At 44.6% G+C, this 25,379-nt stretch overlaps 2 protein-coding genes, 1 long non-coding RNA gene, 8 other non-coding genes and 1 pseudogene across 12 annotated transcripts; all 12 read right to left on the bottom strand.

Annotated features, from left to right (window-relative positions):
* Positions 1-12,379: 12,379 nt before the first annotated feature.
* TRNAM-CAU lies at positions 12,380-12,473 on the bottom strand. The gene is made up of 2 exons: positions 12,436-12,473; positions 12,380-12,415 (listed from the first exon to the last, which is right to left on the bottom strand). It is a non-coding gene; the product is annotated as a tRNA-Met (tRNA).
* A 5,057-nt stretch (positions 12,474-17,530) lies between these two features.
* On the bottom strand, positions 17,531-17,624 carry TRNAM-CAU. The gene is made up of 2 exons: positions 17,587-17,624; positions 17,531-17,566 (listed from the first exon to the last, which is right to left on the bottom strand). It is a non-coding gene; the product is annotated as a tRNA-Met (tRNA).
* A 932-nt stretch (positions 17,625-18,556) lies between these two features.
* Positions 18,557-22,653, bottom strand: LOC123401311 (thioredoxin-like protein YLS8). Its single transcript, XM_045095088.1, has 2 exons — positions 22,508-22,653; positions 18,557-18,766 (listed from the first exon to the last, which is right to left on the bottom strand). The coding sequence occupies exons 1-2, from the start codon at positions 22,556-22,558 to the stop codon at positions 18,557-18,559; spliced, it is 261 nt and encodes an 86-aa protein (XP_044951023.1). The 5' UTR covers positions 22,559-22,653.
* On the bottom strand, positions 19,235-22,501 carry LOC123447477. Of its 2 annotated transcripts, none has more exons than XR_006631507.1 (2): positions 22,288-22,501; positions 19,235-19,544 (listed from the first exon to the last, which is right to left on the bottom strand). It is a non-coding gene; the product is annotated as an uncharacterized LOC123447477 (long non-coding RNA). The 2 variants fall into 2 exon arrangements; XR_006631508.1 differs by lacking the exon at positions 22,288-22,501 and adding an exon at positions 21,820-22,281.
* On the bottom strand, positions 19,709-19,805 carry LOC123423912. Its single transcript, XR_006621429.1, has one exon. It is a non-coding gene; the product is annotated as a small nucleolar RNA Z43 (small nucleolar RNA).
* LOC123423457 lies at positions 19,900-19,996 on the bottom strand. The gene has a single exon (XR_006621086.1). It is a non-coding gene; the product is annotated as a small nucleolar RNA snR60/Z15/Z230/Z193/J17 (small nucleolar RNA).
* LOC123423934 lies at positions 20,307-20,403 on the bottom strand. The gene has a single exon (XR_006621450.1). It is a non-coding gene; the product is annotated as a small nucleolar RNA Z43 (small nucleolar RNA).
* Positions 20,649-20,732, bottom strand: LOC123424028. Its single transcript, XR_006621519.1, has one exon. It is a non-coding gene; the product is annotated as a small nucleolar RNA snoR8a (small nucleolar RNA).
* LOC123423972 lies at positions 21,104-21,196 on the bottom strand (annotated as a pseudogene).
* LOC123423330 lies at positions 21,596-21,710 on the bottom strand. Its single transcript, XR_006621029.1, has one exon. It is a non-coding gene; the product is annotated as a small nucleolar RNA Z278 (small nucleolar RNA).
* LOC123422986 lies at positions 21,857-21,951 on the bottom strand. The gene has a single exon (XR_006620852.1). It is a non-coding gene; the product is annotated as a small nucleolar RNA Z223 (small nucleolar RNA).
* Positions 22,654-22,724: 71 nt separating the features above from the next.
* LOC123447468 (thioredoxin-like protein YLS8) lies at positions 22,725-23,973 on the bottom strand. Its single transcript, XM_045124076.1, has 2 exons — positions 23,754-23,973; positions 22,725-23,248 (listed from the first exon to the last, which is right to left on the bottom strand). Exons 1-2 carry the CDS (start codon positions 23,871-23,873, stop codon positions 22,940-22,942), a joined length of 429 nt encoding a protein of 142 aa, XP_044980011.1. The 5' UTR covers positions 23,874-23,973; the 3' UTR covers positions 22,725-22,939.
* Between the last annotated feature and the right edge of the window lie 1,406 nt (positions 23,974-25,379).

Genomic DNA, 25,379 nt, shown 5'->3' with positions numbered 1-25,379 from the left:
AACATGTGAATACTATATCGAGGTGTGATATTAAAGGTTATATGAATGGATCTTCACAAAAAAATGCTAACGGACAGTCTAGAAAGAGGTGTTCGATGGTCTCATGATGATCACAGAAGTTGCATCTTGTGTTGCCCTTCCAATTAAGTTTTGCCAAATTATCCTTAGTGAGAATCACCTCCTTGTGAATGAACCACATGAAGACTTTGATTCTTAAGGGCACTTTGATCTTACAAACATGAATGGACTTGGGAACCAGTCCAAAGTCAATAAGGTTCAAATACATTGATTTCACCGAAAAGATGCCATTTGTAGATAACTTCCAATGAAGTCTATCAGATTCATCCGATATATGAACATCCATCAACCTTCTGACTATGAAGCCAAGCCACCCATCGATCACCCACTAGAGCCCTACAAAATTGTATATTTAGAGAAGCATATTGTAATACTGTGGCAACGTAAGCCTCATTACGATGTACAATATTATAGAGAGAAGGATATTGTGTGGCTAGCGGTGTCTCTCCCAACCACGTATCCTTCGAGAATCTTGTCGACTCACCATTTTCAATGATAAACTTAGACCTATGGAAGAAAGTTGTTTTCGTTCTCATCAAGCCTTTCCAAAAAGTTGAATCGTTGGGTCTCACGGTGACATGCGCCAAGGTCTTAGCTTGTAGGTACTTATTTTGTAAAATGTAAAATTTGTACCCACATGCCTTCAGCCTTCATAGATAGTCTAAGCAACCACTTACTGAGCACACATCTGTTCTTCACCTCTACATTCTCAATCCCCAATCCCCCCTTGGTCTTTCGGCCTACAAATAATATCCCATTCAGAAAGTCTATACTTTCTCTTAACCTCATCTCTCTACCAGAAGAAGCGGGACGTATAAAAGTCCATCCTTTTGCGTACCCCTACAGATATCTTAAAGAAGGACGGAAGGAACATGGGCATGCTCGTGAGTACTGAATTAATCAGTATTAGCCGTCCTTTATAGGACATAAGTTTGCCCTTCCAGCAGCTTAGTTTTTTCTCGAAACGATCCTCAATACACTTCCACTCCTTGTTTGATAACTTCCGATGGTGAAATGGTATGCCTAGATAACTAGACGTTAGGCTACCTAGTTCACATCCGAACAGTTGTTTATATGTATCTTGATCTTCTTTGGCTCTCCTAAAGCACAATAATTTGCTTTTATGAAAATTAATTTTCAAGACGGACAATTGTTCGAACAAGCAAAGTATCAGTTGCATATTTCTAGCCTTTGTTATATCATGTTCCATGAATAGAATAGTATCATATGCGTATTATGGTATGGACACTCCACCATCCACTAGATGTGGTACTAATCCTCCTACCAGGCCTTCCTCTTTAGCCCTACCTATCATAATTGCCAACATATCTGCAACTATATTAAATAGGATAAGGGACATTGGGTCTCCCTGTCGTAGACCTTTGTGCGTTTGGAAATAAAGCCAATGTCATCATTAACCTTAATTCCAATGCTACCTTTCTGTACAAAGGATTCAACGTGCTTCCTCCATAAGTCGTCAAAACCCTTCATACATAGCGCTTGTTGTAGGAATGGTCATTTGACTTTGCCATACGCTTTCTCAAAATCCACCTTGAAGATAACCCCATATAGTTTCTTCGAGATCATTAACCTTAATTCCAATGCTACCTTTTTGTACAAAGGATTCAACGTGCTTCCTCCATAAGTCATCAAAACCCTTCATACATAGCGCTTATTGTAGGAATGGTCATTTGACTTTGCCATACGCTTTCTCAAAATCCACCTTGAAGATAACCCCATATAGTTTCTTCGAGTGAATTTCGTGTAAGGTTTCATGAAGGACAACCACACCCTCCAGTATATTTCTGCCCGGCATGAAAGCCGTCTGACTTGGTTACACTACAACATGTGCAATCCGTGTCAATCTATTCGTCCCAACCTTAGTGAATATCTTGAAACTCATATTAAGCAGGCAGATAGGATGGAATTATTCAATGCGCACCACCCCCCTCCTTCTTTGGAAACAATGTGATAGTCCCAAAGTTCAGGTGGAAAAGCTACAAGTGACCATTGAACAAATCATGGAACATCGGAAGTAAATCATCTTTAATGATATGACAGCATCTCTTATAGAACTCAGTCGGAAACCCATCTGGGTCTAGTGCCTTATTATTCTTCATTTGTGCAATGGCCTCGAACACCTATTTCTCCGTGAAAGGTGAGGAGAGAATATCATTCTCGTCTGTTCCGAGTTGAGGGATATCTCTGACCATTTGCTCATTCATGGACAAAAAGTTATCATCGGGAGCCCTGAACATCTGTTTATAATATTAAAAAAAGTACAATTTTAGGTTCTCATGTCCTACAATTGTACCCTCATCTTGCTCAAGTTGGAATATTTTTTTCTTTTCGTGCTTTCCATTAGCAATCAAATGGAAGAATTGTGTGTTGTCGTCCCCTTCTACTACCTACCGCACTTTAGCTCTTAGTGCCCACTCCAACTACTCCTCCGCTGTGAGAAGTTGTTTGAGCTTTTGCTCAGCCTCCGTTTTAGATGCCTTATCATTTGCATCTACCAATGAGGATTCAACTTTTACATCTAATTCGTTTCTAACGTTAAGAAGCCTTTCTTTTTCCACCTTTATAAATTCCGCTTTTGTTCTTTGCCCAACCCTTTAGGAACTGCCTCAAGTGCATAACCTTATTTTGCCATTTATCCACATTCGATCTCCCCCTAGCCCATTCTCTAGCTATGAGGCATAAAGCCTTCTCACTCAAACCAGCCTAATTTGTAAGAGAAAATGTTCTTGTTGCCCACGTGTGTTGCTTCTCAAGAGTCAACAAGTAGTAGCGTATGATCGGAGATAACCCTTAGCAATGCTTGGACAGTCACCGGAGGGAATTTTCGTTCCCGTTCCACCCTAGTGAGAACCCGATCCAACTTCTCAAAAGCTGGGTTGGATAGCGTGTTTGCCCAAGTAAACTTTCTGCCCGGAAATCCATTCTTGCGCAAGTCTAAACTTTCAATGATAGTGTTAAACATGAATGATCATCTGCCATCAATGTTATCATTATTTGTTTATCTCTCCTTATGATAAAACCGGTAACCGTTCGTCTCCATAAACCTTGGCCATGTCAGCCAAGAAGTCCATCTTGAGCTCAGGCTGGATGGCTCCGTAAACGGCCACAAACGCCCACTAAAACCCATCCTCATTGGAGCGCATACTAAACTTGACAGCAAAGTCCCCAGCGACACCTTCCACACTTCAAGCATCTCGCACTTAACCCCAAGTAAGATCCCACCGGACTTCCTGTTGGGTTCACCTGAAATCATGTTCCTTGGAGTAATCTCAAGGGATGTTTATTCATTGCCAATTCCGGTTCAGTTAAGCTCTCTAACCAACCTGATGAAGTGATGAAGTTTAACACAACTTAAATTAATCAGAGATCCGAGTTATAAAATCATACACAGAACGACTGCAACAATCTAACAGTGTCATACATAGCATAGTCATTAACTTCGGTTTATAGCTTGTGATGCTTTCACGGAGCAGCAAGGCAGGGGGAGAAGATTGTGGTGGTGTTCAGAGCGCGATGCCGCCACCGCCGGACTGTTCGCCGTCGTCGACGATGTATGAGTAGACGCTGTGGAAGGAAAGGACGAGGCCGACGGCACCCAGCAGGACCCACCCCAGCAGGTTGTCGCTCAGCCAGGTGCGCTCAGCCGACATCCGCTCGTCCACCTCCACCAACGCCAGGGCCGCTGCGGCCGACATGGCGTTTGCCGGAGCGAGCGGCGGCTCTCCGTTGGCTACCACCGGAGCCAGATCCGGAGAGGCCTTCTTCTTGAGGTCTTTGGAGTAGCTGCACCTCAGCCTGGCGGCCCTGGCAACCCTGAGCTGAGGCAGCTCTGCAGCCCGTGACGGTCTGGCGGCCCTGGCAACCCTGAGCTGAGGCAGCTCTGCAGCCCGTGACGGTCTGGCGGCGAGGACGACGGCGGTGGTGCTGATCTTCGCCATTGCTGATAGATGTGTGCTGTGCTCTCTTTTGGGAGAGTTTCAGCAGGTGACTGTAGCTGTAGGAGTGCCAAGTGTTTGTGTGGGTATGTAATGCAGGCAGAGGCAGTCCACCCTATATGTAGTAGTAGATCACTAGATCATCATGACATCACACAACGATTCCTACCGGCTGCCAAGCGCATCCAACCACAACCAACCAGGCTACTGGAGGAAGCAACACAACGACCAACTTGGGTTTGGGTCTCTCCGGTTCCACTTGGCATAACTGACTGACTGCTGCAAGTGCTCCTTCAGATAAAGCAGAGAAAAGAGAGACCAGGAAACGATTTGGCGCATGCATGCCGTTGCCGTGGATGGAGACGGCGGCGAGGTAGTGGACGATCGGTGAGCTCAGGACGTTTGCACGCTGCTGCAATATGGCTGCTGAGTTTTGTTTACTTTCAAAGGTAGCTTCTGATTTACAAGCAGCAGCAGGTGCCTTCATGTTCAGAAAACAAAGGATGAGCTTCCACACATGGTATAACAGAATTAATGGTCCAAGCTAAAGCAGGTCCCCTTCGGCTTTTGGATCGACGCATGCGTCCAACGCTGGTCCGACCCATTTTTGTCGGCGTGTGAAAAAAAATTAAGCATTTCCAAAAATAATAAACATTAATTAATTAAACATTAAAAGCCGGTCATGAAGGCTGACGAGAGTCCAGCGTCCCTATTACATTAATTAAACATTAAAAAACTAAACTAGAAGGCAACCCTAGGCGACGGTAGCGGCGGCGGGACCGATGAGGTCAACCAGCGTAGGCGCAGGGCCGGCCTAGGAGAACGTCGTGTTCCACGGCGCAACTGCCTGTGCCTCCGTCGTTTGTCCCGCCGGCGCGGGCTGTGCTGGTGGCCGTGGCAGCGCAGCACGGACGCGCTCATCCTCCTCCATCTCCCGTCGTTCCTCCTCCACCTCCTTCTCCAGCTCCATCTGCCGACGGCCTTCGACGCGCTCCGCTCGCATGTGCTGGGACTTTGAGTGTAGGAGGAAGGCTTCCTCCTGCTTCGGTGTCGCGCCCAACCAGATGGACGGCGCGCTCACCCACTCGGGGAGGCAGTCGGTCCACTGGTAAACCTCCCGCTGTGGCTCCGTGGGCTCGGTCTTCGGCGGAGGTGGCACGACGCAGTCGCCGGCGACGGACAGCGCGATGGCCTCCGCGAGCCGCTCCTGGTACATCGCCTCCTCCTCGTCGGCCTTGTGCCTCTCTTCCTCCTCGCTCTCATGAAGAACAGCTGCCATCACTACGTGGTAGGCGGCCTCAGTGTCACGCCCAAGATGCGACCTCATCCTCAATTTGGCACGAAGGCCTCGTCGGGGATAGAAGCGCATCTCGTCGTGTCGCAAGAATGGATATCGTTACAAGTACATGTATTGAAAAGAAGAGATATATAAAGAGTTGGCTTACACTCGCCACAAGCTACATCAGAGTCACATCAGTACATTACATAATCATCAAGAGTAAGAGCAGGGTCCGACTACGGACGAAAACAAACGACAAAAGAAGAACGACGTCCATCCTTGCTATCCCAGGCTGCCGGCCTGGAACCCATCCTAGATCGATGAAGAAGAAGAAGAAGAAGAAGAAGCAACTTCAAATGAACAATCAACGCGCTCACGTCGAGTAACCTCTACCTGTACCTGCAACTGGTGTTGTAGTAATCTGTGAGCCACAGGGGACTCAGCAATCTCATTTCCAAAGGTATCAAGACTAGCAAAGCTTGTTAGGTGAGGCATGGTTAAGTGGTGGGGTTGCAGCAGCGGCTAAGCATATGTTTGGTAGCTAACTTGCGAGTACAAGAAAAATAAGAGGGGGGAAGATCTACGCATAACGGACGTGAACTACTGGTGATCAAATGAATGATCCTGAACACCTACCTACGTCGGACATAACCCCACCGTGTCCTCGATCGGAGAAGGAACTCACGAAAGAGACAGTCACGGTTACGCACACAGTTGGCATGTTTTAATTAAGTTAACTTCAAGTTATCTATAACCAGTGTTAAACAAAGTATCCACGTTGCCACATAACCGCGGGCACGGCTTTCCGAAAAGATTTAACCCTGCAGGGGTGCTCCAACTAGTCCATCACAAATTACCACAAGCCGCATAGAAATCCTCAATCACGAAGCTCGCGATCTCGTCGGATTCCCTAGTGGAAAACCTCAATTCTGAGATTACTCAAAGCATCACCGGAATCCCGATGCACAAGATATTTCGTCAAAGGTAAAACTAATCCAGCAAGGCCGCCCGACGCGTCGACGATCCCGATAGGAGTCGCGTACCTCGTTCTCAGGACATGACGGATAAGCACAGCGTACGGTGGCCTGATAGAAATCTCCCGAGTTGCCCCGGGTTGGCCCCGCAAACGGCTCTAGTTTGGACCAACACTCATGAGGAGCACTGGCCCGGGGGTTGATTAAATTTCCTCGGGTTAATTACTCCCTATGCAGTTTATTAGTGATTAGGCAAATGTAGTATCAAAGTTGGGCCTTGCCAGAACAGCTTTAATCTAAAACGAATTATCAAGGGGGTCCCATAACAACCCCGATCGTGTTAGGAGCGCTCAATTATGGAACATAACACCGGTAGCCGGTAACTAAAGGGGGCAAAGGTGGAACAAAACACCAGGCTAGAAAGGCCGAGCCTTCCACCTTTTACCAAGTATATAGGTGCATTAAATTAAATAGCATTAATATGGTGATATAACAAGGTACCCATGTTTTCACATGGTAGCAACTGCACCTGCAACTAGCAACGCTAACAACAGGGTTAAGCAAGCAGTAACATAGCCAATCAGTGGTTTGCTAGGTCGAACAGGTTGAGGGTAATCATGGCATTGTTGAGAGGCTGATATTTAACAGGTGGTAGGCAACGAGACATAATCGATAGCAGCGACAAAACTAGCATGGCAATGATAGTAATGATATCTGGGGAAATGATCATCTTGCCTGAGATCCCGCTTGGAAGAAGAACAACTCGGTGAAGTCAGCGAACCGACGTAGTCGAACGGTCCTCACATTCCGACACGCTTGCGGAACTCTATCGAGACGGAGGAAACCGGAAACAACATCAACACAAGTATCCACCACCACAAAGCAAGACATGATGCAAACCTTAATATGATGCATGAACAGGTCATCGATGCACGGGATGGCACGGCAAAACACCTCACACATACACTACACATTAAATGAAGCTCGATATGCAACGGGTTGCATATCGACGAAACTCCACGTTTAAATATTTAATTAACTCCCGTTACTTATCACGGCAATATTAAATGTTGTTAACATGGCAAGGGGTGAGCGATGAACCTACATGACAACCTAGTCGACAGCACGTCGGACTTTGAACGGGGCTACGGCACAAGAACAAGCAACACAAAAACATATGCCATGGATGCATTATGCATGCGAGTTCAACACATCACGACTAGGAGGGAAATAAGCATGGTGTCGCCATGGCGAGCGAGAGGAAAACAAGGCGGCGAGTCGGAAACGATGCCACGGCAACGTTCCGGTCCCGATAACTCGAGGAGAAACCGGTGCCAACGTATACGAACGCGTGCGGGAACGGTAAATAAAGGTGGGGTGATCCCGTATCTCGGGTTCCCATGTGTCGAGGGCTCGACGAAAAAGAAAGACGACGTGCACGGCAAATAAACGGTGCAAACAAACGGTGCATACATGCATTCAACTTGTACAACACATACATCCGTACATCACTAGCACACGGTACACGACATGTCCCATCGGTATACCTTCGACGCGTGCGAGTCGGAGGGGTTCGGTCGAAGCGGACGTCGTGGTCGTCATGGAAGTAGTCGTTCACGCGCCGGCGGTTGAAGTAGTGGCGCACGGTCTCGTCGACGGTAGTCGTACTCTCGGCGTCGGCAGACGGTCTTCGACGTCGGTAGTCGTTCACGAATCCGTGGATGTCCGGGGTCGTCGGGGCGTCGTGGTACTCGCGGCGAACTTGTCGAGGACCCACGAAGGCGGTGATCATGCACGCAGCGACGGCACGCGACACGACAGCAACTACAACGGCAAAGCGGTACTAGCACTAGCATGCCACAACCTACCACTAGCAGCAATGCAAACTAGCAGCAGCAAAGCCAGCTACAACAGCGATCACACGGCAGCGGCGCAAGCACGGCAACAGCAACTACAGGCAAGCTAACGGCAGCAAGAGCAAGCTAGCAGCAGCATCCTACCTAGCAACGCTAGCATCAGCAGCTAGCTACAACCAGCAGATACGACATGCATCTAGCAAAATGGCAAGCGCATCCAGTAGCATCGGCAGGGCAACGGCCAGCAACACGCTACGTCACAACATGGCGACAGGGAGCGGCTAACAGCAAGCACAGGCACGCGATAGCAAGCAGCACCGGCGGCAGCAGGCTACGCAGCACAAGCACGCAACAACGACAGGTAACGGCAGCAGGCAAACACAGCAGCAGCAGGCAGCTACTAGCATCGGCGCACAACGGCGCACGCAAGCTGACGGGCAGCAACGGCAAAACGGCGCTAGCCACAGGAGGATGGCGGCAGGCGGGTCCGAAGGTGCTGGCGACGAGGAGGCAGCGAGGCACGGCGCTCGGGGAGGCGCAGCACACCTGCGACGTGGCCAGATCGGGCAGGGCAAGCCGGCAACGGCCAGGCGGCGGCGCGGGCAGGCGGGTCCGAGGTGCGGCGCTGCAGGGCAAGGGCGAGCGCAGGCGGCTGCCGGAGGCGGGGAACTCGGGGGCGACGGCGAGCGCAGGCGGCGGACCTCCTGCAGGTCGGCGGCGCGCTCGGGAGGAGGAGGAGGCGGCAGGAGGGGCTTGGCGGCGACCGGCGGGAGGCTCGGGGCTGCTGGCGCAGGGCTGACGGCATCGCGCGCATGCGGGAGGAGGCGTAGGGAGAACGAGGGAAGGAGGTGGCGAGGGAGGGACGAGGAGGCGAGGCGCTGGGCACGCTAGGGCAGGCTGGCGAGGGGAGGCCTGGGCCTTGGCCTCGGCCCTCCCCCAGATGTTTTTTTTTTTTTACAAAACCCAATTTTTCTTTTTTTTCCTTTTTTTTTAAAAAAGAACGGTAAAAAAAATATAAACTCACAAGAAAAGGTTTTAACAGAAAAACTAAAATAAAGAAAAAAAATGTCTTTTAACTACTTTAAAAAAAACGTACCCCACTATAAAAAATAGTTTTGGGCATTTTCAAAAGAAATAAAATGACACCTTTTTAAAACGAATTAAAAATCGAAACCCTTTTCCTATTAAAGAATAAAATCAACCCCTTTTACAAAAGATTAAAATCAAACTCCTTTTAAAAGAATTAAAAAAACAAAACCCTTTTAAAAGAATTAAAAGGAAACTCTTTATTTAAAGGATAAATAAAAGCCTTTTAAAAGAGAAAATAAAACGGGAGGGTTTTAAAATAAAACAAGCGGAGAAATAAAACAAAACCCTAAGGGTTGCCCCGCAGTTGAAAAAAGGAAAATTTTTAAAAGAAGACGAATATTTTGGAAGAGGGGTTAAGTTAGAAATCTTTAGCAAAACCACAAAACAACTTAGGAGGGGAGAAGAGGGGAGAAGGTTTAGGTCGGCGGTGCAACGGGGTTTAACGGTGGCTCTCACGCTCCCTCTCTCATCGCGCCAACAAACGACGCTACTCACGAAACACTAACACCCAACAACACGAAGCCACAAACAACACCGATAAAACACAGATGACATGATGTCATGCATGATGCGATGATGCAACTACATGACGATGCAACGAATAAAAACTAAACACACGACGAAAACGGAATAAAGGGGGGAATCTTCTGGAACGTCGTTCTCGGGCTGTCACACTCGGCCTCCTGGTCCTCCTCGCTAACGGCAGGCGAGGGCGGCGGAGGGCCTCCTGGCTACACATCGTGCACGTCACGCCGACGCTGCTCCTCGTGCTCGACCGTGAACCAGAACTCCCGGTGGGGAGAATCGGCCGCGTAGGCAGGGTTGAGGCACTGCTCCGGCGTCAGCAGACGCCGACGGCGGCTCACCTCCTCCGCATGCAACCGCGGCACGGCCGGCACCGGATCCTCTTCGGATCCAGATGCCAGTGGTGCGGGAGGGTGACATCGGGGTATGGCAGCGGGATACGGTGCTCCCAGTGCCACCGCGCTTAGTGCACCGGGACGCTAACACGCTGACGAGGTCGGTGGGAAGACGCAGGCGGGGAGATCGTGCGGGGGTAGACGGGGGCCTTGCCCTTGTTTTGAAAGGAGCCGGCCATGGCACGCGGTGCTAGGGTCTTCCGCTAGAGACACAGATTTGCTTCCGTGAGAAGCACGGCGGTGCCTCGTGGAAACGGAAAAGAAAACATGGGATTTTGTTTTGAAGATCTCGACAGGAGGAATCTAACATGGAATCTAGATTTGGAAGCATGATTTAAAAGATAAAACATTTTAAATAAACGAATTTAGAAAAGTTAACTCTCTGGTTACAACAAATGACATATATGCACAACGTTACTTGTCGTAACCTGAAAATGTAGGACTGACTTTTACAAGGAATACCCTTTAATTGCTGATTTTAACGAGACATAAAGGCAGCGCAAGTCCGCTATGGGCACGCAGGTGCTTCTCCTCCTCGTGGGAGGAGGAAGACACTACTGCCCCTGGTGGGCTGGGCCGGCTGCTGGGCCAGGTAAGCTTTCTCTCTCTATGTGCGTTTTCTATTTATTTTTGTTTGTGCTTTCTATTATTCAAATCTGTTTTTTTTTGTTTTTAAACCAAACCATTTTTGTTGCTTCTGAAATTTATCATGTGTACTATATAGATTAAACTAGTGCCACACAAAATTTTCATAATTACTGGAGCTATAACTAATTTATATGAATTTATAACCCCAATTAAAATACATTAGTGACTTAATTCAAAGACCAAATATGTGCTTGAAAAATGTGCAGCACTTTTGGTAGAGGTTTTCACCTTCTTCCATAACTAATGAACATTTGTTAAGAGCATTTTGAGTTTATTGAAAATATTTGAATTTGAATCTAGCTAAATAAGTTATCTGCTAGGGTTTGATCGTCCCCATTTTAAATTTAATTGAAATTTAAACATGATGCATGGATGCTTCTAAATGCAACTATTTACAAACATTATTCTAGGGTTGTGACAAATTCACACTCGCTACTTGTCAAGAACTATAGAAGATACACTGCAACATAAAACAATAGAATTGACCAAATTTGAATAATTCTGCAGCACCGATACTCTCACAACAACATAAAAAGGAAATAATTGAAAGTGGATCAAGACATAAAGCAAACGGAACAGAGCACCCAGGTACACAGCAGCAACCAAAGAACTCATTTCCAGGGCCTGTCGATGAAAAATAAAACATCATGAAAGCTGATCTGTACAGTCTAGAACATGTACATTGGAGTTGGGAACATGGGATACACGCAGTTCTGAATAAAGATATGTTTGATTTTTTTTTAGAGGCTAAATGGCAGGTAAGAAAATGAACTGTCTAAAACATAACTAAGTGCATTCAGGAACAACATGCTTTTTACTTTTATGCTCTCTGTAAAAAGGGCACAAATACCAATCATACTTGGAGAGTAAGAAGGTACAACTATGCAAATTAAATTCAAAAGAAACTACGCATCTAAAGAAACACAAACAGAAAAAGGATCTGTGGGTAACAGTAGCAATCCGAAAAACATAATAGCGCCTGGGCAAGGTGAGGTGAGTATGATTGTGCAAAACTTACGAAGCTAAAGGGATTATGTAAGCACAAACCAGCAGGAGATGCAAACAAATGAACATCAGTGCTTAAGGCTGTACTAGGCAGAATAAAAGAAAAGAAAAAAGAAGACCAAGGTTCAGACATGCTCAGTTCACCTGATGAACCAGGTGGATATGTGAGTATGATTGTGCAAAACTTACGAAGCTAAAGGGATTATGTAAGCACAAACCAGCAGGAGATGCAAACAAATGAACATCAGTGCTTAAGGCTGTACTAGGCAGAATAAGAGAAAAGAAAAAAGAAGACCAAGGTTCAGACATGCTCAGTTCACCTGATGAACCAGGTGGATATGTGAGTATGATTGTGCAAAACTTACGAAGCTAAAGGGATTATGTAAGCACAAACCAGCAGGAGATGCAAACAAATGAACATCAGTGCTTAAGGCTGTACTAGGCAGAATAAGAGAAAAGAAAAAAGAAGACCAAGGTTCAGACATGCTCAGTTCACCTGATGAACCAGGTGGATATGTGACGACCCAAGTTGTCATAGAGCTTTTCATCACTACCATGGTATTTTTTTTATGTGTGGGGTGAGAGAGGCTCGAACTCTCGACCTCAGGATCACTCGCATATTGTATAAGCTATGAGACCTACGCGCTAGCCAACTGCGCCACCACCCCAATTGGTGTTTGTGAAGCGTAACGAACGTCCTTATTATATAACGAAGACCATTGCAAATCATAGACTGCTCCTTACGGTTCATGTTTTTCGATCATGTAAGCTGACAGATAGTTTTGAGGCCTATATTTTTGTTCCTCAATTTACTGCCAACTCTATTTTGAAAGGCACTTTTACTACCAGCTTGTATGTGGCTGCATGTGTAATTAACGCTCCATGTAGAAAATTCAAGGGATGCAACTGTATACTGCCAATTCTCATTCAGCTAAGACCCCAGGCTTGTAACAGCTTTAGTTGACAACAGAAGCAAAGCGCAAACCCACAACGACTGCCGCTCCAGCAGTTTTCATCTAGTAGTAGTAATTCATAACATGGTCGGCAACTCAGCATTCACCCATGCGTACATGATATCTTGTGAGGCAGAAGATGAGAAGAAGGTGGTGGTGGCGTTCAGAATTCAGAGCGTGATCCACTGTCATCGTCGAGGACGGAGGATCTGAAAGCACTCCCATCCCTCCAAAACCGAAATTCCCAGACTATGAAAGCATGATGAAGATATCTTAGGTCATCGGTTGGCGGTGAGGACTGAGGACAGGTGGCGGCGAGAAGAAAGAAAAAGTGCGGGAAAATCCGCTAGTGGCGCCGTGGAGGTGCATGAGGGTGGCCTGGCGCGGTGGCGTGTGCTGAGGGCAGAGCACGGTTTTAGCCGGCTGCCGGCATGGTCACCGCATGGTCATGCCACTTTGGTAGCTTCTAGCCTCTCACACCGTATCACACGTATGCACACTAGCTCCAACAGTGCACTGGACATATTTCAGGTGAGATTACGCACATACATGAGTGGTAGGTCACCTACAATTTTTGTGGGAAAAAATCCATATTAAATCCTGAATTTACAGAGGTTCGGCAAAATAAACCTCCAACTCAAAATCCCTGTCGATTGCACCCTAAACTATGCAATCCCGGTCTAAAAAAAACCTAGAATTCGTTTGGCAATAGGGATTGTTCATTTGATCTGGATTGGGCTGCGCTGCGAGGGGCACCTGCGAAAATGACTGAGCCAGCCCAGTCAAGCCCATCTCGCTCTCAGACTTCACAATTTTTACGGAAATAAAAAAAGTGAAGAAAAAAAATCATGAATTTCGAAGAAATAATCATGGATTTAGAAATGTCACGTACTATTTTGAAATGGCACGTACTATTTTTATCATATTTAAATATATTTTGAAATGACACGTACTATTTTTATAATATTTAAATATATTTTGAAATGGCACATACATTTTTTATAAAAATTTAAATATATTTGAAAATGCCACGTACTATTTTTATAATATTTAAATATATTTTAAAATACCACGTAATACTTTTATAATATTTAAATATATTTTTAAATGCCACGTGTTATTTTTATGATATATAATTATATTATAAATGACGCGTACTATTTTTATAATATTTAAATATATTATAAATGACGCATACAATTTTTATAATATTTAAATATATTTTTAAACGACACGTACTATTTTTAAAATATTTAAATATATTTTCAAATGCCACGTAGTATTGTTATAATATTTAAATATATTTTAAAATGCCACGTACTATTATTACAGTATTTAAATATATTTCGAAATGCCGCGTACTATTTTATAATATTTAAATATATGTTGAAATGCCATGTATTATTTTTATAATATTTAAATATATTTTGAAATGTCACGTACTATTTTTATAATATTTAAATATATTTCAAAATGGCACGTACTATTTTTATAATATTTAAATATTTTTTAAAAGCCACTTATTATTTTATAATATTTAAATATATTTTGAAATGACATGTACTATTTTTATAATATTGAAATATATCTTGAAATGCCACGTACTATTTTTATAATATATATATTAAATGCCATGTATTATTTTTATAATACTTAAATATATTTTGAAATGCCACATACTATTTTTATAATATTTAAATGTATTTTGAAATGCCACATATTATTTTTATAACTTTTTTATTAACTTTTTTTTGCTTTTATAAATTTTTTGTGTTCAATTTTTTTGTTTTTTTATTTTTTTAAACCATGCGGCAGCCTTTTTTTAGCAGTCTAACCAAAAAAATAAAATGGACCGACCCAACGCGCTCCCTAGCCCATCAGCCAGCCGAATCCCGATTGACATTTCTCACATGATCATTTTTATGTCTCGGGGTCCAATTTAAACCGGGATCATATAGTTTACGGTGCAAACGACAGGAATTTGAGCTTGAGGATTTGATTCGTCGAACCTCTATGAATTTAGGGTTTAAAATGAATAAGTGTTTGTAGAGAAGTTCAGTTTACTGAAACTACAGAAGCGAAGGTCTCCAGATTTTGGCATTCGAAAGACTGTGCAAAACTACATAAGCTATATTTTAGAGAAGTTCAGTTTACTGAAACTACAGAAGCGAAGGTCTCGAGATTTTGACATTCGAAAGAACTTATGACTGTGCAAAACTTACACAGCTAAGAGCATCTTCAACAGATGGTCCAAAATTTAGCGGTCCAAAACCGAAGATGAAAAATTTGGACCGTCAAAAAATGCGTTTTGGAGCTTCGAAAAAAGGTCAACTCCAACAGATGGTCCAAATTCTCATGGTCCAAAAGATCAACTCCAATAGATGGTCCAAAAACGGCCGGCAGTCGCGCGTCTGTTGTTCAGCCGTTGTCCAGCCACTTTACAGCCGCACATATTGCATAAAACCAAACAACATAAAAAAATTCATGTCCACAATATCAAATTATTACATGCAAATCAAATTCCTCGTCCGAGGATGAATCATCCACGAAAGAGGAGTCAACCGAGCTCATCTACATTGCACACAACCACCATCAAACATACTATCCAATCCCAAGTTAAATCATCAAGTTTCGTCATTTCATTACCTTGGGGAATTTCGTCGAACACCTAGTGCGCGCGGTGGAAGAAGATGGCCGCCGGTTGCGGCTGACGGCTGTAGACGGCTGCGGTCGGCTCCTCCGGACAGCGGCGGTGATAAGAAAAGAGCTTTGAAGCCGGCCAAGAGGAGCTCGGCAGGCGGCGAACAGTACTTCGACAGCCGGGCGGAGGCCTACCGCGACAGCCGGACCGTCGGAGGCGCCGAATCCCGCGTCGGCTGCCTCCGATTCGGCGGCGTCCGGGCGGCTGCGGGGATTTGGGGTGGTGGCGGCGTCGACGACGTGGTTTTCGGCGGTCGCGGCGGCGGATTCCGGCTGGCTGGTCTTCGGCCGGGCGGACGGGTGCGGGCGGGAATGAAAAGGAAGTGGCGGTTGGGCGTTCGCGGGCGGTGGCTGGTTTTGGACCAGATGTACCTCGTGATGTAAATTTGCACCGCGAGGTGTTGAATTTTACATCACGAGGAGGCTGCGGTCCAATTTTTTTTGTATATGGACCGTCTGTTGGAGCATCGTTTTTTGCTCAGACGGTCCAAAAGTTAGTAATTTTTACATTTGGACCATCTATTGGAGATGCTCTAAAGGGATTATCTAAGCACAAACCAGCAGGAGATGTAAACAAACAAAGGCATGATGATTTTTCTGAAGGAGAAATCAAACCATGATAACACTAATCGGGCAAGATACACAGAATTAGTAATCTTAATTTGACAAATATTGCAGAAATGTTAGTAAAAAATTCGAACCTTGAGAAGCAAACCAAACCAAGAGGGCAATTTAATACTCTGTGGGACAAGAAATGCAGATACTACAATAGTAAGTTCTGAAACACCATATTGTAGCACTTTTATTAAAAAATAGGCAAGCTGCCAAGAGAACTACCAATGAGCACTGCAGCCAAGTTTACAGCTTAACCACACATATCAAAGCGGATAAATCTGTGATCTCAAATAATTAGCTAGTTATACTAGTTATTTATTAGTACTTTCATTTGGTTGTTTCAAAACCAAAAATTCACATATGATAGGGTAATCACGAAAGGCATACAATTCAAGTTGATAATCTCCCAAGGATGTACTAAACCAAACACCAAGGCAGCAAGTTATCCTTAGCCTAAACAGCATCCAGTGCTGAAAATGAGAAGAATGACAAGCCCCTGAAAGAAAATGAAAAGGAAGGCTTCTCTAGCACGATCAAGATGTACTAGGCAATGTATCACGTGAAAATCCAACCTTTTTTTGAGCCTGAACATCAAGACGTGCTTAAGGGCTGTAACAGTGGAGGAGATTATTGTACTAGGCAGAATATAAAAAACTGGAAAAATAAGACCAAGGTTCAGACATGCTCAGTTCACCCGATAATTCAATTCAGATGCATATGTGACGACCCAAGTTGTCACAGAGCTTTTTCATCACTACACTGGTCGTTTTTTGTGGGGTGAGAGAGAGGTTCGAACTCTCAACCTCAGGATCGCTCGCATATCATATCAGCTATGAGACATACGCGCTACCACCCCATTTGGTGTTTTACCAACGAAACAGAGGTCCTTCTTAAGCAACGAAGACCATATCAAATCACGGATGCGTTTAATGCTGGGATGAAGCATAGCTGTTACAAGAACACATCTCATTATTTTTATCATTTAGAATTTGCCGATTTCTTGGACAATTAAAATGCATATTTTCCGAGATATAGCTTTCACAAATTATTAGTGTGGGTTTACCTATTATTCGAGACAAAATTGATGGCAACATAAAGTGATTTCGTTGCGAACCCATCAATATAAGTCGTGTTTCGCATCATCTAGAAAAAAAAAGCGCATCACATGGTTCAAATATTGTTGTGAAAAAAAACGAGGCCTTGCTCAAGTCATCTGAGTGATTTATAGTTTCATCATTAGAACTCCCCCAGCCAAGTTCAGAGTCAGTAAACCAACTACATGTCAGAAACAAGACGAGACGAGATGATTAACACCAAGTGTAGTAGCTTGGGTGAAAAAAAATGAAAAAGTTGTGACCATGTTCAGTGTTGCTCGAGTCACACCTGAAGGATCAGGTGGAAATCTGACGACCCAAGTTGTCAGAGAGCGGTTCATCATCACAAGGTCATTGGTTTTGTGGGGTGAGAGAGGCTCGAACTCTCGACCTCAGGATCACTCGCATATTGTATAAGCTATGAGACCTACGCGCTAGCCAACTGCGCCACCACCCCAATTGGTGTTCTGCAAGCGAAACAAACATCCTTCTATTAGCAACAAAGACCATTGCAAATAACGGATATGTTGCAAAAATTCAAGGGATGTTTTGTATCTTGCCGGTTCACATCTAGTTAAGTTTCCTGATGAACAACCGGATGAGATTTTTGACACAACGATCCGTACAAGTACAAACCACACAACCGAATTCCCTCGAAAGAAAAAACACACACATCACAAAAATTATCTCCTGACCATACAGATCACTGATTCTTCTTTCTTCATTATCTATATATATACCACCAGTGACATACAACTTTTGAACACCTGATTACCTGAATCAGGTGGAACTTGTTCAAATGATTAAATCGGTCGAGGACTTGGTCTGCAGTCATATAACATCACATCACTACGGTGGACCAACTAAGCTGAATCAGGAGGGACTTTACGTATAAACAAGTATGGCATAATAAACACACAAGAATAGTGGTATGGCATAATAAACACACAAGAATAGTGGGAATTTATAAACCACGAGTGAGACTCTGGGAGTTCATCACCCACCATCCAAAAAAAGAAAGAAAATGTTCAATGCCTGGGATTTTCATTCACTGAATATGAACCTGCTTCAGCGGCTCAGCCACAACATGGGTAGATACAAGGAGAGCATTAAAATTTTACCAATCTCTGTCCACCAATTCGATGAATATGAACCTGCTTCAGCGGCTCAGCCACAACATGGGTAGATACAAGGAGAGCATTAAAATTTTACCAATCTCTGTCCAGCAATTCGATGAATATGAACTTTACCTCTCAAGATACAAATACATAGTTACGCGACACTTTCAAAGTTGACAGATATTTACATCAAGGGTCACAGCGTCAGTACTGGCATTTCACAGAACAGAAAAGACCGCACACTGCGCATGAATGGCCAGGCACAGATACCTCAGTAACGGTATTTGGTGGAGTAATCCTTGGGAACAATCACCAGACCACGCCCCTTATTGATGTGCTTGTTGCGGAAGAAGAACATCACCTTCGACGGGTCGTACAGCTCGTACATGGTGTTGAAGTCGGAAACCTCCGTGGTGTCAACAAGGTAGATCACCGCAAAGTTCTTTATGGTATCAGCCACCCCTGACAGCACCTCATCCATCTAAACATGAACAGGTAGATAGTCAGAAGCTCCTAATGAGGTCAACAACATACAACCATGCTAGATTGGTGTAGAACCAAAGCCTAGTAAAAACAATTACTGCAATCAATAACATAAAACAGCTAAGATATGTAATCCTTTGCACAAAGCAATAAAAGTTAGTCATGAAAAAAAAGCACACATCAGAAGAGGTTTCCCCCAGAAGGGTAGCACAAGGAATTATCCATGAGCAGCAATAGCAAACCACATGCAACATAACCACTGATATCCAGACTTACTTGATTGATTTAAAACCAAAAAGCCTGATAAACAGAAGGATTGATTTAGATCAAACTGCAATCAATAACATTTATAAAAGGACCTCAGAGAAAGATTGTTTTGCACAACCCAACGAAAGAAGTTGCTGAATGAAAAAAAAAAACACAAATCATTCGATTTCCTCAGAATTATGTGGCGAGGTGCATGATATCATTATGCAATGGCTAGTTCTACTTCAACTTAACCAACGAACCAGCTTCAACTACTCCAAATATCTCAGAGTCAGGAAAATACAGAATGTGAGTATTAGCTCAGTATAAGTTAGAAACTTTATTTCAAAAATAAGGAGACATCCGGAATTCCTCCACTTATTCTACAGATCCAAACTAGCCAACTATCCTCTCAGGCTATGAACCTATGACAATAAAAAGGTGCTTGCATGGATAGTACCTGGGAGCAGCACAACTGCCAAGTTCTAAGACCATCTGTTCCCATGATTCTAATCGGCCAAGTACCTGTGCTGCACCGAGATTCCAAAAGACCAGCTCAGATGTCTGTATAACGCATACTGCAACTAATCCTTACCAGAGGTTACTACCTCAAAAAAAAACATGAGGGTGAACCGATAATAACTCGTGAGATTTGTCACGGTTCCCACACAAATCAGCATGAAAAGTCTATATCAGCATCAACATATGGGTGGTGATATAGCAGGATGGTCGGCAAGGCAAATAAATGCCCGTTCCGACGAACAAGACCAAAATATCAAACTTCACCGTCCTCTAAGGAATCCATACATCTAAACCATATTAACGTAGGTGTAAATGCAAAAAGAAAAAAACTATTGTTTGATTCTCCTGAAAAGGGTGAGGATGAAAAGTCATCAGATAGGAGCGAAAAGACTATTTTTTTTTTCAAGTAATCACGATTTGATCATATGAACTATGCACTTGTAATCCTCATTCAACCTGGGCAAACCACTAAATCAACAGGCAAACCAAAACGAATTAACAGAAGAAAAAAAAGAAGAATTCCAGGAATCATGATGCATGTGAAGGAAGACAGTAGCTGAATGTAATCATTAGTGATTTCACTGAGAAAGGTTCACACTAATCATCATCGGCATCACACAACAACAAAACACAGCAAATAAAACTGCAGATAAACAAATGAAAAAGATTGGCCTCATAGAGAATATTAGAACATTCCACATGAAGAGAATTCAGACATATGCTTTCTATAGTTTAGTTTAACCCTCGGCACAGACAAACAAAAAGACTAAGGAATCGGAATATGCTGGTGATATATAACAGAATTGTTGGAAAGAAAAGAAGATGCCAGTTACAACGACCAAGGACAGATATCAATCGTCACCGTCCTCAAAACCAAATGAGAAATCACAGAATGGGACAGAAAAGAGTGAGATCTGCTGGGAGGGGAGGAAATGCATGTTTACACCAAAATCAACCTGCGCCATTCCTTTTAGACATATGAATCATCATGGAGATTAATTGCTGTTAAGAGTTATGAATACAACAAAAATGCTCCCAGCGAATCAGTGGAATGGGAACAACCAAGAAATAAGATGAAATCAGAATAGCAAATTGGACGTCAAATGATTTATTGGTTCTTAGATTCTATGGGCGTATAGGAGTCATTCCAAGGATATGCCATCAGCACGAGGAATGTTTTATAATCCCTGCACAATTGCAACCACCAGCACCAAGAATAAATTCAGATAAACAAGCACCAATTGTGAACACGACATTGTAGTCTTTGGGCCAGGATAACATAACTCGGGTCAGTTAAATATTAGCTCCAAAGATGACAAATCTGAAGTTCAACAGAATTCTGATAAACATTTAGTTAGGAATCCAAGCACAAAACAATCTCAGGGCGAATAAGAACGAGGAATGTTTTATAATCACCGCACCACCAAACTAGATAAAAAAAGCATCACAAACAATAGAAGCGCAGAGGTTAAACTGGAATTTGGGGACAAGTATAACCGAATATCCATCTAGACATCAGAAATAAAAGAAACACAAAGGAAGAACCCAACATAAGCGAACTTTATCAAAGATGCATAAGATCTCCAAGGTGAAAAGGGTGTGACATCAGAGAAACAGCTCAGGCGCAAATTACCTATAAAACTCGTCTCATTTGCAGCAATAATGCTCCTACCAGAAACAGCAAACAACTTGAAAAACCTAGTTTTCGAAAGAACATCAAGAAAAGAATAAGAAAGCAAGAAACAATTCAGACTCGTTTGCAAAGAAGAATTCCAATATTTCAACAGCAGAAGCTACTCCCTCCGTCCCACAACATAAGAGCGTTTTTTATACTAGTGTAGTGTCAAAAACGCTCTTATATTATGGGACGGAGGGAGTAAAAAACAAAATCCATTACTCGGAGGTAAGGTGGTGAATCCAGCCTCTTCCACAAATCAGAGATCCTTGTGAGAGGGTACTTAATCTCAACAAAGATGTTAAACAAATAGTTAGTTTTATCAGTTAGAAAAACAGAAGCCAACTTGAAAACAGCAAGATAACTTTCATGTGATCATCAAGAACCTCAGACTTGCCCATGGATGTCATGTGGATACAGCGCCTCCAGGCAGGTTCATCCTGTAAACAGGATCCTGGAGCCATATGCGCCTCTAAACGTTGGGCTTAGCATCATTGGTATTTCAGACAATGTTTCAGAACAAATTACAAGCTCCTAATTTAGATCACAAACACATGGAAGATACAAAGGTTTAACAGCTACATTTATCATGATTTTCCGGGTATTACCACTGGGATGACACAGGCACACAGCTTTTATCAATTGCAGTGGCTCAGATCAATATAACAGATTTTTCAGTCATGAATTCTCAGAAGCAGAACTGGCATGTTTGCTGAAAGTGTTTACCATCACCGCCATATCAAGACAAAAAACACACAGATTAGTTTACACTTTACAGGCAAGAATACCGTTATGAGAAGCAGATCAAAACAAACACAGAATATGTAAACTATTGGCAGCAAAGATCTAAAATATAATGACAACTCAGTCCCTTAGATGTTCTTTGACCATGCAATCAGTCAAACATAAGGTTTAAAAAAAAGTATGAGTGATATAGGTTACTAATTACCCATATTCGGTTCTCACTTGTGTTGAAAAACATAAAGCCCTTTTAACAGGAATGGGTTTTCCTTTTTAGATGATATAGCATTTAGATTCCCTAATAGACTGCAAAAAATAATCAACGAAGCAATTACCCTGCTCAGGGATCTCTAACTATTGTGCATACACATCTAGACCAGAGTTTGAAAAGGTTGCAACTGCCTCCAAGTTGCCTCGAAAAACGGAAGTTAGACACTCCACCAATATCGTAGGCTCCAACTCCTGAAAAGAAGCCCCAACACTTTCACATGGTAGATTCATCACCAACTCAATTACCACACTAAGGCGTCAGGGACAAAAATTTAGAGCTCTTACTGTCTCAGCAAAATGGAAACTTGCACCATCAGGTATGTCATCTCTATCCATGCTTGTTAGAACAACATAGTCGACTCTGCAAAGAAACACCGTTTATCAGATAACTTGTACCCACAACTCCTGAAAATGAACCTGCTTCAGCAACATAGGGGGATACTCGAATAGCAGTAACATTCCACCAACATGACAATTCAAGTTCAGCAATTCACACACATAGTTCAAACCAAAGGTCTGTTTTCCCAGTCATACCAATAGACAGTAGGTCATGTTTCAAAGGGTTACAGGTTTATGACACGTCGATATTCAAGATACAAATACAAGTTGCACGGCACTTTCAAAGTTGAGAAACATTACATAAAGGGTCACAGCCTGAGTTATAGGTTTATGAGAACAGGCATTTCACAGTAGGCCATATAGCCAGGCACAGATACCTCAGTAACGGTATTTGGTGGAGTAATCCTTGGGAGCAATCACCAGACCACGGCCCTTACGAGCTCCCCTGTAGACAGTCTCCACGATGTCAACAAACTCTTGCTTGTCTTTCATTGCCCAGTTGATCTTGTTGTTGTTTCCTGTCCCGAGATCAATCATGATGTGCTTGTTGCGGAAGAAGAACATGACCGTCGACGGGTCGTACAGCTCGTACATGGTGTTGAAGTCGGGGACCTCGGTGATGTCGACAAGGTAGATCACCGCAAAGTTCTTTATCGTCTCAGCCACCCCTGACAGCACCTCGTCCATCTGAACATGAACAGGTGGACAGTCAGAAACTCGCAATGAAGTCGAACAAGATACAACAATGCTAGACTGATGTAGAACAAAAGGATAATACGAAGCTAGACCGCAAGCCTGCAATCAATCAATATAATATAAAACCGAAAAGAAATTCAACCCTTCGCACAAGGTAATGAGCCAGTTGGCCGTGGATAAAAGAAGAAAAGCGCCCCTTCCCTAATTCCCTCCGACTATAATGGCTACTTCTACTTCTCCTTCAACCTCGTCAAGCAACCAGCTGTCGGCACACATAGAAGATTTTTATTCAACAATAGGAGACATCCAAAGATCCCCCTCCACTTGTACCCTACTCCAAATTGACCAACTATCCCCGGAGGCTATGAAACCTAAACCTAGCACGGTCTACGTGCGCCATCTCTACGGCGAACCCTCGCCCGATTTCAAGGAACCCAGGCCGAATTTCTGATACGAATCCGGTGAACTAGGGTTTGGTTGGGGGTGGGTAGCGTACCTGCATGCACGTCTCGTCCCAGTCGTGGCCGAACCGGATCATGACCAGCCGCTCCTCCTCGGCGAGGATGGCCTGGTCCACCGCCCAGCCCGAGTGAAGGTGCGGGAGCAGGTAAGACATCTCCGATCTCGCCGAGATCCGTCGCCGCCGGCGCCGCCCGAGTCCTGCTGGATCGCGAGGAAGAGGAGATATGTGTGAGCGGACCGCGGACGACCGGTGCGCGTGCGTCGATATTTATTTATCTTTTGTGAGCAGAGGGTGCGTCTCGGTCGGTCTCGGGAAAGTGTCCGAGCCTCCGAAGGACTGGGCGCTCCACCGTTAGATGCAACATCTAGGGACGGGATGAAACCTGAACACCCGCGGAGTTTGCAAAGGTCACCCCATACAAGTAGGGAATAGCTGGTCTCTCCAACACGTGCTGAAGTCGGTTTGGGGCAAACCCGAACCAGAACAGATTTGGCTTCCGGGCTCCGGCGGCGTACCTTGACCTGTGCTGCGCTGCGACCTCCGGACCCGTGATTAATCCCGTCAAGATGGCAGGCAGGATGCACTACGTACTACGTATGTAAGAAATGAAACCTATGTACTACGTACAACCTATCTACTCCTCTTCGGAAATGTCGACGATTTTTGTGCCCTTCGACGGATAAATGGCTGCCTGCTGGAGCTCCATCCCTCCGGCTGCTCCGTTGCGGCCTCCTCCGCCTCAATCTCCGCGTCCAGCTCGTCGAAGAGGGTGTCGGCTTCCGCTTGCCTCTATGGGATGAGCCGGCGGTTGGCCTCCACCTCGACCTCATCCCGGGTGGAATCTAGGATGGCCTGTTGCTCTACCATCTCCTCCGATTGGGCAACGACGAACTCCGCCTCTGCCTTGAGCCTCCTCCACGGGCCTCCGACTGCTCCTCCTCCTGCTGCTGCCCCTACTCACCGTCCTCCTCCTCCTCCTCCTTCGTCTCCGGCGAGTTCAAAGGGAGACCCAGAGCGATGCGTAGGTGATGATGAGCAGTCGGACCATCCTGACGGAGAGGGAACTGTGAAATGAGGCGGACGGGCTCGGGTGGCGGCGGAGAGAAGGAGGAAGCGGATGTGCTAGGGTTGGGGGCGTCGGACGGCTTAAATAGTCGGCCCCGACCTTGGGCGAGGAGCCGAAGCGGCACCATGAGGCGTTCACACCGCGCCGACGGTCGAGGCGCTCGTCGGACTGTCCGGTTTCCCGGTGAGTCCGCATGGGGCCAAGCCGTCGGTCCGACGTGACGGACGCGCCCGGGCTCTCCCATATCCGCCCCATATTTGGACTGGAAAATGAGGGGTGCCAGACAGCCCGAATGTTTGAGGCCGGATTGAGAGGCCCGTCTGAATCGATTTTTTGTGACCGAGCAGTGACCTGGCGACCTGCCCGAGCGTTTAAGAAGGGTTTAATGGATCCGGCTGTAGATGCTCTAATTCCTTAGGTAAAGAAAAATTACCTAAACCAAAACTAGGTAATTGCTTAATCTACATGTTCGAGCACATAATTAGTTGTTTCCCGTAGGTAGGTGTTTGTAGATTTCTTCCCCGCATAAGACCTTATTTGATACTAGGATTTTGAGGGGATTGGTGGGGATGATCCATGCAGGAATTGAATGA

The sequence above is a fragment of the Hordeum vulgare genome, chromosome 1H (genome assembly GCF_904849725.1).
Source record: "Hordeum vulgare subsp. vulgare chromosome 1H, MorexV3_pseudomolecules_assembly, whole genome shotgun sequence".
Classification (NCBI taxonomy): domain Eukaryota; kingdom Viridiplantae; phylum Streptophyta; class Magnoliopsida; order Poales; family Poaceae; genus Hordeum; species Hordeum vulgare.
The sequence above is the reverse complement of the archived record's forward strand: the minus strand, read 5'-3'. Positions and strand labels throughout refer to the sequence as shown.